The sequence below is a fragment of the Atta colombica genome, unplaced genomic scaffold (genome assembly GCF_001594045.1).
Source record: "Atta colombica isolate Treedump-2 unplaced genomic scaffold, Acol1.0 scaffold116, whole genome shotgun sequence".
Classification (NCBI taxonomy): Eukaryota; Metazoa; Arthropoda; class Insecta; order Hymenoptera; family Formicidae; genus Atta; species Atta colombica.
Genome location: NW_017259202.1, coordinates 498,513 through 512,478, shown reverse-complemented (window position 1 = coordinate 512,478; position 13,966 = coordinate 498,513). Strand labels below are relative to the sequence as shown.

The 13,966-nt window shown below is 30.0% G+C and overlaps 2 protein-coding genes across 2 annotated transcripts; both read right to left on the bottom strand.

The window, feature by feature from the left end:
* Positions 1 to 750: 750 nt before the first annotated feature.
* LOC108694161 lies at positions 751 to 7,916 on the bottom strand. The gene is made up of 8 exons (XM_018203469.1): positions 7,800 to 7,916; positions 3,686 to 3,872; positions 3,308 to 3,425; positions 3,099 to 3,209; positions 2,097 to 2,216; positions 1,477 to 1,755; positions 1,102 to 1,390; positions 751 to 858 (listed from the first exon to the last, which is right to left on the bottom strand). Exons 1-8 carry the CDS (start codon positions 7,818 to 7,820, stop codon positions 751 to 753), a joined length of 1,233 nt encoding a protein of 410 aa, XP_018058958.1. The 5' UTR covers positions 7,821 to 7,916.
* A 561-nt stretch (positions 7,917 to 8,477) lies between these two features.
* Positions 8,478 to 11,989, bottom strand: LOC108694172 (arylphorin subunit alpha-like). Its single transcript, XM_018203489.1, has 6 exons — positions 11,741 to 11,989; positions 11,281 to 11,617; positions 10,647 to 11,056; positions 9,549 to 9,865; positions 9,090 to 9,442; positions 8,478 to 8,975 (listed from the first exon to the last, which is right to left on the bottom strand). Exons 1-6 carry the CDS (start codon positions 11,987 to 11,989, stop codon positions 8,566 to 8,568), a joined length of 2,076 nt encoding a protein of 691 aa, XP_018058978.1. The 3' UTR covers positions 8,478 to 8,565.
* Positions 11,990 to 13,966: the final 1,977 nt, after the last annotated feature.

The window sequence follows — 13,966 nt, the reverse complement described above, 5'->3', positions numbered from 1 at the left end:
ATAATTATTATAATTATAATCATTGATAATTATAATAATACTAATTCATAATAATTATTATTATAATTATACTATAATTATCACTATAACACAATTTTTGATGACACATTCTGTAATCTATTTACGATATTATCAAGAATAGTATAAATATAAAACAATGTTGAATGATAAAATATCATTCAACATTGTTTTATATTTATGGCTAAAAGAATCATATTTTTCGTTTTATAAATGATAATTTTGTGTCAATTTAAATGGCAGTGTAAAAAGATATAAATATTCAAATTTCTGTATCTGAACAATATTTTTTTAGTATTCGAAAATTTTTTTGTATTTATTTGTATCTATTTCTTTGCTTCTTCAACTGTCTTTTTTATTTATTCTAATTAACGTATAAAATTGATAATTTTTCGCATGATTAAATTTAAGCCGGCTACATTGAAGATCAAAGATATAATCAAATATATTTGATCGCTTATAATTTACTATTATAATGGTATAAACTATTATATTTAATTGTGATAAAAAAATTAGTATCAAATAATTGTCAACGTCTTTAACATATGAACAAAAATGATTTCGTATTAAATAGATGTGTCAATGACTATGCGCGATATTTGGATTGACTTAGGTAAGTCGCCCCAACTTCATACGTGCACGGAGCAACAATTGAAATATAATCGCTGAAGTAAAGCAACGTGATATGTTCTCAGAATGTAAAATATACAATACATCCCTGTGTAAAGTTCATCATAATTCAACATTTGAACCGCTACGACGGACGTATCGATTGAAATAATCTGGTCGCCAACATTTACAGCTTCCGGGTACCAAGAACCAATCGTAATATAGTCGTACCTAAACAGGAATAAAGATATAAAAAAATAAATATATTTATTAAAGAATTATCCGCTAACTTATAACATTAAGTAATATCAATCGGTATATTATGAAAAGAATTTTTAAAGACTATATAGATAAAAACTAATTTTAGAATAAGTTATATTTTTTGCAAAAAGTAAACTTTAACTACTGATATTTGATTGTGTTGGAAGTTCAGCAGATAAGTGAACATAAGAAAAGCGAAGGTGTAGTTCTTACTTGAAAGCAACCCATTTCATCGACACCATCACAATGATGTTGTTGAGAACCACCATTGTTACGTGCTTCTCCCGTGCTCGCGCGTTTCTGCAAATATTGCTGATAATTTTGAAAATCGTGAACCGGTGGTGGTGATCCACCGATAGGATCTCGAGTAGCAGAGCCGATACCAGTACTTCCTTGATTCTCCTCTAAGAATGTGTCCGGATAAAATATTTCAGCGACCAATAAACTCGTCCATCTTGGCGACGATAAACATCCACCATCCAAGTAATGGCATCTCGATTGCCTATAATGATGACGAAAATACATATTACTCCTGGACTTTAGATGGCTAACTACACTGCGAATTAGTCAGAATAATCGGAGCCCTACATGCATCTGGTGAGTTCGATTGTCTGCGTAAAGTAACCTTCGTAAGGTATCTGCACCACATATCTCCAAACACCTTGATAATTCTTAGCGAAGACCGGAGTCGCATATTCGACTTTGGCTGGACATGGTGTCGGCGGACCCGTATATTCCGTTTTTTCCTGTGATGGTACGCGTTCTCCTCGTCGATAATCGGATGTTGAAGGTTCATCCCGGCGTTCGATGGCTGATGCTGATGACGTGATCGGCTCGCCTTGGATCGCTTTAAATAACATGCACATCCTATTTGCCAAAAAGAAACTACATTATTAGAATTACGTTAATATACCTATATAAGTAAACTCTAAACTCTAAAGGAAACGATAATCGTTCCGATCGTTTAAGGATCTTCTCTCCCCTTCTCTCTTTTTAAAAGAAAATCATCTTTATTTTCAAAAATTTTTATTATTTTACAACTATCAATAGCTCGATACTTTCGGAAAATTAATCAACTTTTTAAAAAAATAGTTCATATTATACATGGCTGCTAATATATTACCAATCTAATATATATATATATGTGCATAAGTAGAAGTGGTAGAACTTGAAACTTATTGAGATGTAATTGAAACAAATATACTTACACTCCGCTACCGTTATCGCAAAATTTGCGACCGTGTCGACTGGAATCCGGAACTAAAGTCGAATCCAATGGACTGGATCTTTTGCTTCTATCATGTTTTTCTTCTTCGTCTGTGTCAACACTATGGAAAGAGAGTTAGTATGTGTGTTAATTAGTTCGATATATCAAATTAGTATCTATTATTAGATAAATATTAAAAATTACATTATATTATTGCAGTTTTCATTTATTAAAAAGCAACTATGTAGAATAGAATTTATTTACATATATGTAGCATATACAAGTCACAAAGAAGACTTGGTTTACAGAAATACTTAACTCATTCACACTTACACTTCTCTCCCGCCTTTATCTTACAACTACAAACCTAAACTATTACAATACATTCTCTTTTACCTATACATAATCTCTATATCACAGCCCTATATCACAGTCTATTATTAGTGTCCATATTCCATTTCTTATTTCCTTTTATTTCTACTTAGCATTTCTTTACTCTTATTTATCGCCCTATCTTCCCTTATATTCTTTAACTGCACGTTCCATCTACATCCTATCTTTTTTATTTTCTATTGGTCTCATTTCAATTCATTTCCTTAATTTATAAATAGATAATAAATATCTAATTACTAAAGTATAATATACTACGCTACCATCTTATTTTATATTCACAGTTGTTGTTTTACAACATACAAAATACTCATTCTTTGTCTTTATTATCTTTATCTTTACAATAGTCTCTATTTATATCTTTTCCTTTCTTTCTCCTTTTTTCTTTTTTTTTTATTATTTCCTTTTCTCTATGGTTCTTCCATACTTTTATTAGTGTTTTTCAAAAAGCAACTATTTATATGTCATGTATAATATTTGAAAAACGAATGGAAAAAAATTACATATAGGGCGTATACATGTGAAAAGATGATATATAAAATATTCAAACTTAATTTATAAAAGAAAAATTTGGCAAGTTGAGAATGCAAATTGTGAGAAACACTATACTTACGAATTTTGTGACAATGAATGCACTTTGGCAACTTTTGGCAGCGAATCGTCAGCTTTGAGAATTGGTAACGCCTTACTAAGGAACTTGAGAGTATGATTCTTTATCAGTGCACTATGGAAAAAATTTACAAACGTTGCTAATTTAATAAAAAATTATTTAATGCCGCGATCTGAATAATGACTTTACTTAATTTATTATCTCTTACTTACAAAGGATATGACGAGCCGTTTACATATTGATTCATTGGATTTCGCGGAATATAGCCTTTATTCAAATCTCCGCATATATTATGTATGGAAACATATCCTTTTCCATGTTTATCGCTACCTATAAAAAATATAATATAAATGACAAATTATATAAAACATCATTAGTATCGAAAGTCAAGATACTCAGAGTTTGAAATAAATTATGTATTATTATACAATAATAATTTTTTTAATTATTATTAATTATTAAAAATGCGAATTTTTAACTATTATAGGAACCGATAATTACGAGACAATTCTCGTAAATAGCGTTAAATGTAATTATAAGTAAGAATATTGAAATTATTATAGGTTTCGCTTTGCTTATTCCGGACCTACCGTAACATTCTTTATCGCTGTCAATGTAGGGCGGTGGCCGAACTCTCGGTGGTTCCGCATTCGGTGATTCGACGAACGCATAATATCCTTCTGGAGGCTCTTCCGTTCGTGTGGACTCATTGTCGTTAACCGGTTTGGTATTTTTGGACTCATCTTCGGCGTACGATGATGCACACAAAAGTATCATCTAGATAACAATGATTTATTTTACAGAAGAAAATAATTACAGAATTAAGACACATTAGCGTTTTTTCAGCAATACACAGTTTATGCGTGACGAAGTGATCGAGCAGTATATTCATACGCAAGAGTTGCGGCATCCGAGATCATCGGATTAGCTCAAAACAGTTGAAACAAGTTCATCAAATTCTGAATAATAATTCTTAATCCATATAACTTTAGTTTGAATTATATAATAAAAGTGTTTTCATTTTTCTTCTGCATGAGCGAAGATATAGATGTTTAATTATGGTTTATACATCTTATAATTAGATATACCCAGCAAATGAGAATAGATTAAAATGGATTGAAACTTTTTTCTATCCGAATGCATATTTTAAATAACGAATACTTTTTTTGGATTTAATTGGATTCAATTAGATTCAATTGAATGCAATTGGATTGAAAAACTGCATTTCCTATTCAAAATTTTGAATTGAACAGTATTCACAATGTACAGAAAAAGCTAATATTATTTTTGAATTGAAAGGCATAGAGATATGCCCCATGCAATTCTTATAAATGAATAAAAATGCATTCAGAATTGAAAAACATTAATTTTAACATTCGTGAATATTTCTGAAAATCTGAATTCATTTCAATTCATTTCAATCCATTCTCGTTTGCTGGGTTATATAATAAAAGTGTTTTCATTTTTCTTCTGCATGTCCTATGAGCGAAGCTATAGATGTTTAATCATGGTTTATGATTAGATATATGTAACTTGTAAGTGTTCTCTCATTTTTTCATTAAAAAATTTCAATTTGCTCCACAGTATGATTAATTATTTTAATCATATTTACTAAAAAAAAAAAAACTAAATTAGTTGAGAAAACCTGAAGAAAAATTTTACTCAATAATCCTTAACAACAACTAACTTGCAACTAATGGATCAAAATTCTCATTCTTCGAAAAAAACAAAACGCAAAAGATTCAACAATTATATAAATATGTAATTATATAAATATTATTATTTATAAATAATATTTTTTAATTTTGTCGCAATCGTGACTCATATTTGATTTTCTCGATCTTTTCGCTGTAATGTTAAATCTTTTTTTTTATGTAAAATCTCTTCATGGATAACGGCCAACAGGTATTACGTTACATCGCGTCGGGATCGATGATGATTACGAGATATTCCTTCAAGTTATCGAGGTATGCGTACGATGCTAACGGTACACGGTCCACGATCCACGCTGCGGGTTGTTCAGCCTATTTTATAACGTGCATGTTACTCGAGCGTTGCCCTACTAACCGAGGCATTATACCGTTTTACTGATGAATCTTCTTTTACACATTCAGGAACTAACAATATTTAAAAGAACAATATAGAGAATAATATAATAGGGAGACGCACACGTGCAGATATGCACATGCGTTTTTCGCCTTATTCAATACATCTTCTCCAATATATCTTTAAAGCATATATGATATATGTTACGTTATAGTTATAACATATTGCGACATTTATTTGTTAATTTTTGAAAGACCGAGAAAGGATTTCGCATAGAAAACAACAATCTATTTATTGTCTTTCTCCCCACACACAAACAACAAACGAAAATGAATTGAAACGGATTCCATATAAAAAAAAAATTTTTATACATGTAAAAGTTTAAATAAATTAAAAAAGTAATTACATGAAATTCTATAGTTATTATTTTTAAAACTTTTATATAAAAAATTACATTAGCTGTATAATAAAGGAAACATATTAATATAAAATGTACATAAAAGCGATTAATTAAAAATAAGGAATTTATGTAACATTTATTGCACATATTTATGTAGTTCTTTTTATGTCTCTTTTAAGTATTAAATAAAATAAAATTCATGATATATTTTTATGTTACAACTTTTTTTACTCAGTTGAATTAAAACGAAAAATTTCTTATTCATAATTCTGAGTAATAGCATTCATGATAGCATTTTTAACAATGAATTTTCTACTCACAATTTTGAATTGTATTCATGGCCTATTTTAAGAAAATTAAAAGAAAAACTTTTTCTTATTTTTTTTATTGAATTAAAAAACTGCATTTCCTATTCAGAATTTTGAATTTAACAGTATTCACAACATAGAAATGACTGATATTATTTGTATTTAACTGGATTGAAAACTGCATTTTCTATTCAGAATTTTAAATTAAGCAGCATTCACAATGCACAGAAATGGCCGATATTATTTTTTAATTCAACTGGATTAAAAAACTGCATTTTCTATTATTTAAAATTTTAAATTAATCAGTATTCATGATATACACATACAAAATACTATAATATTATTTTTAGATTAGAAAAACATAGAAATACTTCATGTCATAAAAATGCATTCAAGATTGAGAAGGAATAGACATTTGTTTTATGCAATTTCTATAAATGAATAAAAATGCATTGAGGATTTAAAAGGATTTCATTTCATTTATGAATCATCAGAACATTTATGAATCCGTATTCTTTCTGAAAATCTGAATCCATTTCAATCCATTCTCGTTTGCGGGTTACTCTTTCCGAAGATGCAGAAAACGTTATGTGTATCGTAGATAAAACGATAGCAAAACGATAAATTAATCTACTCGAGATTTGTATAGCGATTTAATAGATTTGTATAATGTACAATAAAATTTATCGTCTTTTAGGGAAATGAGAAAGAACTTTTATTGATTTTTATTGACGAAGTAATATTATTGCGATAATAATCCGTAGAATCATTCATATTTTGCATAATTTTATTATCTAATTGAATCGTAACATCCCAGCGAGAATGAATTAAAATGGATTGACATTTTTTTCTATCTGAATGCGTATTTTAAATAGCGAATACTTTTTTTTGGATTTAATTGAATTCAATTAATTGGATTCAATTAGATTCAATTGGATGTAATTGGATTGAAAAACTGCATTTCCTGTTCAAAATTTTGAATTGAACAGTATTCACAATGCACAGAAAAAGCTAATATTATTTTTAAATTGAATGGCATAGAGATATGCTTCGTGAATCAATATTTCTGAAAATCTGAATCCATTCCAATTCATTTCAATTAATTCTCGTTTGCTGGGGTGCAATAGTCCGGTTTATTTTATTTTCAACTTGCTCTATGCATATATTATAGGAAGATGTAATTATTAATTAACGAGACCCTTATTAAATTATGGTACAAATCCAGTGAAATTTGACGATTTTTAATGTAAGAATTCTTCTCATTGCAAAAGGTGGATGTCCTACTTTCTTGCAGTAGATCTAAGCGTTAGGAAGTGCCGATACAGTTACGAGGACAATGACGTCTCCGAACCGGTATCGACAGAAACGGCAGACACGATTTGTTTAGCAAGACACGGCCGTAAGTTGCCAACGATCGCATAAATATCTGTCTCGAATTGCTTCTTCAAGAATAATGCGATTTAAAACTGATAATTTTGTATCTGTTAGTTTTCAAAAAACAATTTTCTTTCTGATATTGCGTCACTTTTACAGGACAAATGCATATGCAATATGATGACGATTGTATGAAATGTTTTGATAATTATTCCTTTAACTTTTTGTGGATATAAATCACGAAGAGTTTGATGTTGCGGTATCTAATTGGATTTTTTTATAATTTGTTTTCGTATGCAAATCTTGATCTGTGTCTTATTTTAGTCCTGAAAATCTTCTTTATTAAATTAAAGCAAATTTCTTCAGAGAATAATTAGAATTACTTTTTTTTTCTTTTCCATTTTGAATTATAGATAATAGAAAGTTATAAATGAAACGACGCTTACGTGTCAAATTTTGATTAAGGAAAGGAAATATATAGTTTAGAGAATGAAAAAGAGAAGTTAAGATCTAATACGATTCGTTTGTTGCTCATGTCTTAAAGAGTGAATGATAAAAATAATGTTCGCAACTTACAACAAACGTACGAAATTCCATGGCGTGTTAATTCACTGTAAAGACCAAGGAAGAAAGAAATTTCCGTTTTAAGAATAGCCGCGGCTGTCAAGAAGAAGTTTTCTCGAGACTATCTCGCGAGCCGGTCGGACCTGTCTACCAGCCAACGGTCATAGCAAAACTGAATTTTACTCTTCACCTGCACCGCTTAAGGGGCCGCTTACCTTCACCTCGGCCATGTATTTGACCGTTGTGTCATACAGAGGAATGTACACGGAGGCATTGGACTTTGGTATTCAACCCGTTAAAGATCACGAATTATAATAGGGTACGATCAAAATCGCAGTCTAGCTAATGGAAATTTTCCTAAAAAAAATGAGACAAAAATATACAATATATATTTTTTTATAAGAGATTTTCTTTGAAAAAGAAAATTATTGATCTTAAAATCGCATTCTGTACAAAGAATTTTATTATTAGTTAAAGAGCAATTTTTATTTTCTATTTATCATTTATTAAAATAATTAACTCTTTTATCAGAGCATAAGTTGTCAATGAAACAAAAAATCTATCGCAGAATTTCTAAGAGTAATCTAAGAGTAATTTTTTTATTTATAATTATGTGGACAGTACGCGTATTAATATATTAATACGTGTGATTCATAAAAAATTCTTTATTGTAAAAGAAAAACTAAAATGTATTGTACTTTATTTTGATATATTTAGAAGTAGTATAATTGCAGTATAATTGAATCAAATGATGACAGATTTAAAATGTAAATAGCGATCAATAAGTCAGATTCAACTCCACCTCCTCGTCCTTGTGATAAATTATAATGTCTTTCAACATCATGTTCGGTCCTTCGTAGCGGAAATTGAAAACAGGTCTATCCAAGGGGAATCCATATGCTTTATTATCAAATTTGTAGCTACCAAAGATGCGAGACATAGAAGGAATCAGTTCTCCTTCGACCGGATTGATGTACGCGAAGATCTGGAAGGGCATACCCTCTTTCTTGCCCTTGGGCAAGAGCAGACGCTCAGGGAATCCGTAGACTCTTTCCGCGTATGAGAATTTATCAGAACCATCCAAGGCCTTAAGCAACTTCTTGTATAGAATTTCACTTGGCTCCGGATCGGGTACGGTGAAGAAGCAGTCTTGACTATTTCGTTCAATCTTGTTCACACCGGCGTATACTGCAATACAATGTAGAGAATTAAATTAGAGCATTTTTTCCCCATATATCTATTTGTACAATCAAGTACGATTATATATGTATGCATAGTAAGATATTAAATCGAAATACTAACGATCAACGACCCAGTTATCCATTTCATAAAAGTATATTGCGTATTCAGCGAAATCAATCGGTTTATGATGAATGTTATACTTTGGTCCGAGGAAAATGCGTATCACAGCTTTCATAGCTTTCTTGGCGTTGATAACGAGATGGAAGCTAAATGGATTGTGATTCAGACGATATTGACGAATTTTGATCAATGTGTTTTCCGCTTCCTTTACATCATCAATTATCAAACCGTTGTTGATCGAAGTATCAAACTGATTAAAATAGGTAATTAATTTATCTATGACAAAGGACTCGATCTTCAATTCGGGATAAATAATTTCGTTCTCGTGGTATGGTTTTTGATGCAATTTGTACCTAAATAAAAATCATATTCGTATTGTTAAAAAGAGGTTGTCATTTTAAATGTAAAGTATTTAAAACACTTGCGGAGACTTTTACTTTTAGGTCTTTTAGATAATACCTGAAATAGTAGTACAATATTCTTTTGTAAAAACGATAGAATGCAGGATCTCTCATGGACGTGCTGTAAAATTCGAGGGCACTCGGTATAATCTGATACGAGGTTGATGATTCCAAGTTGTATCCAAAGATTTTTCTCGCAAGTAGATCGATGCTGCCGTAAAAATCGAGATTGCAGGAATCCATATTGCCCTCAATAATATTACCAAGAATGTTGAGACCCTCGGATGTGTAAACGTTGACCATTTTACCAGTTGCGTCCAAGATAAATCCTGAGTCAATGACTGCCGATATTCGAGATTCTATGTCTTCTATGTCCTAAAAGCGCGACAACAGATTCATATTCACTTTACATTAATATTCACATGCAACAGTCGAATATTGGATGATAAAAGCGAAAAATAAAATGAGCGACTTTAATAAGCATTTTTCTTTAGTTCTAGTTTTTAAGACTAATAAGATATGTGTGTGTGTGTGTGTGTGTGTGTGTGTGTGTGTGTGTGTGTGTGTTAGATATTGTATTACGATATAAAATATTTAAATATCCTACGATACGCAATTGGAAAAAATGTGTTGAATTTAACATAAATCGCATATCCCAAACGATCCACTTAAATTTTTGAGTTAATTTTACACAAAATAAATATGTTAGAAGGTAACACAGATATGTAAAAGAATAAATACAAAGAAAGATAATATCGACATAATTTGTAAAAAAAAACTGTGGGAACAGATTTTTTTTTTTTTTTCAGAAAATTAATTTTATGATAAATTTTATGTTAAATTAACACATATTTCATTCATTTGTCTTAGAATTAACGTTTTAAAACACACTATTTTTATGTTACTTGCTCACTTACTCATAAATTGTCATCATTTTGACATTAAGAAACATTGAATATCAATTTTACACAAAACCTTTAAATAACATAATCACATTATGTTAAATTAACACTCAAATATGTTTTTAAAAATTCAACACGAACTATTAACACAGTTAGAGTGAACCGTTTTCAACATAAATACACCATTTTTGTTACTGTATAGTCAAACTTGTTCTGTTAAGTAATTTAGTAATTGGCTAAGCGCTAAACTGTACCTTTATGTATTTGAACTTGTAATAAGGGAACTTGCTCCAGTATGGTCTCTGTGGCATCGGTAATCCATTGTGATAGGTCATTGTCGGATAGTATCCGACGTAAAACTCGCTGTGCCAATCGAAATCTTCGATTTTACCAATGTCATTGGATAGCCGCTCCAAATAATAACGAGACAATAACTGTTTGTGACCGTAAAGGTATTTCATACCACGATTCTTCTCCAAACCGAATTCCTCGCCCTTTAACCAAAATGGATATTCTTGCCGCAAGTAAAAGTAGAAAGCATTCAAGCCAATGTCCTCAGTGAAGTAATTAATCTTATGCTCCACATCGTACTCGCGGGACATGTACCATCCGGAATAATTTGCCGGAATGATGTAGGTATCATATTCACCGAACTTCTTTGAGTCTACATTGAGAACGGTTCAATCGAAAACACATAAACTTTAATTATACACTAAAAATTTAATAAATAAAATTTACATTGAAAATAATATGTACGATCAAAGAAAAATATCACAACATGTTCTGAAAATTGCATGCATTTCTTTCAGTTTATGAACAAATTAGTGGTTTCGAGTATAAGATTATGAATGACAAGGATGAACAAGGATAAATTTGATTAAGACGTACCAAGTTTACCGAAGAGTTTCGCGTGATGAGCTTTCTTGAGTACTTCGGAGTTGAAGAATCCATACGGATACAGCTCATAAGGAGGCGGCAGCTGAATGAATCTGGTATCGTCGCGGAGTGTAATTACGGTGTACATGGCTTCACCAAATTGCATCTCGTTAATGTAAATACGGGCCCATAGCGCTGTTTTGTAAAAGGTGTCAAAATCTTTGGCATAATAGAACAGGTGAAATAGCGCCTCCGTTTCCTTACGGAGCTTTGGATAGTACAAGGAACTGAGCTCGCCACGAGGAAGCATACCATTCTCGTATAGATAGAAGAAGTTTTTCACCGCAGTCTGCAAAACGATATAAAGAATCTAAATGAATATTTTGTAAAAGATCCATTTTGTGATGGATCTAATTATACGTTGTAGGATAATCATTGATGTAACCATGAGAATTAGCTACTTCGTATTTACCGTATTAGTATACGAGTCTATGTTGGCTTTGATATCATACGAGCGACCTTCCTCGTATAATGAAGGATTTACGAGGGAGGGTTGTGAGATATAGTACAGAAGATTGTAAATTTTTTTCTGCTTAAGAAGGAAATCTTTGTCAGCAATTTGAATAGTATTGTAGTCTGCTGCTACAAGATTGAAGCTGATGGTGATGACGATGGCTAATACTGCCAGAAACTTCATTTTCCAAACTTTTCCAACACTCATCGCAGGCGAGATTTATTCTGAACAGCGCTCAACATTGCGCCCGCACTTTTATACACCTTCGTCGAGCGTGCAATCAAATCGATAGGTCATAAGGGCACTAGACAGTGGACACTGAAATCGTTCGATCCGATATTGAATTCTTTATTTTCATTTTATTTGCGGAAAACGAATGCTAAACATTACTCTTATTAATTTTATTATCAAACAGATTAATTGTAAATATAGATTACTTCTAAATTTATCAGTTGTATTTATTAATTAATCGCTTTATTTAAATTGTTGTCAATATTAGATACAAAGCCATTTGCTAATTTTTTATTATTTCCTAATAACACTGTATGTGATGCAGTAATTCTATTTGATATGAGTCTTTTTCTTAATTTTCTCATGCAATAGCAAAGCTGATTATTTAAGATAGTGATAAAGAGCAAATATGACACACACGCGCGTGCATATTATTATACACGTATATATTCATACCAATGATTTCTCTGAAAATGTTTTGTGTCACACCAGATAAACGCCATTAAAACGAATATCATTAAACGATTTGAAAGCTAGATTCGTTCTCGTGCAAAAGGTCATCACGCAGGATATGACTTCGAACACATGATCGACGAAAGTGTCGCAAACTTTGCGTAAATTCTATGCAGCTGATCTTGTTTACAATAACAAATGCAAGCCAAAAAATTGTTTCCTCCAAAGAATACAATAATACGAGATTAATTATAACTGCGCAAGTAGATATAAATATAAAATAATATAGTGCTTTTATATCACTCATGACTTTTGACTTGAATTGAAATTATAAAAATGTCTTATGTATATCAGTAACATAGTGATTTAATTTTTATTGAGTGTTTATTGAGTGTGTAATATAATTTTATAAATGTAATAAAATTCTTCTTTTTAAAAATATTATTTTTTTCTGAAATCTCTTATTTTTACCTTGATATAAGACGCGATACATTTTACTAATAAAAAAATGCTTAGCAACTTTTAGATTGAACAGTTTATAAAATATGTTCTTTTTGTAAGATTAAATCATTAAAAAAATATTTATATTTATTTCTATTACGTATACACACACAAACGGGCTGTAAAAATATTTCATTAATAAATATATTAACTGGAAATTAGTAATATTAATATACTTATTAGTAAAGGTTAAAAAATCAAGTGCTTCTAATAAAATTGTAAAATATATTCTATTTATTCATTTACACATGTAATTAATTATATCAAGTACAACATATTTCATAAAATAAATAAGAAATTTTCTCTGTTTGGTACATAATTTAATGTATTTACGGACAGATGAATTAAAATAAACATTTCGCAAGCAATCGCTTTATTTTTTAGCTCTTGTTACTAAGTATCAATTACATACTTAGAAATTTGATAGATAATATAGATGCACTTATTTTATACAGTGTGCAGTATGCAAATTAAATGCATCGCGTCGACGCGACGGTAAAAATTTTTGTATAGACGGTAAAATTTTGATAAGTTGATATCACTGTGTTTAGATAATAAAAGAAAGGAAATGTGAATAATTAAATTTATTTTCTAGAAAGGTTATATCTGGACGTTCGTAGATTAAATAATAATTCTCAAAAGATTCTCATTTTATGACCTATGTTAAGCTGAATAAATTGATACTGTATTATTTTATGATATACTGCAAGAATAGCATAAGCATAATCATTTATCTTTTTAGCATTTAATGACGATGCATTATGCAAAAATAAATTAATCTGTAAAATTATAATAAATTGTATGCACTGTATCGGGCATGAAATCATGCATTTTAAACATAAATTAAAATTATTACTTTTTCATTGTTCATTTAAATTCAATTAAAAAAACGAGAATAAATTTAAATTTTTTACATAATAAATCGTATTTTTCATTGACAAATACATTTATCGTTTTAGAAGATCAATAATAATAATTATTTTATAAATATAAAAAATT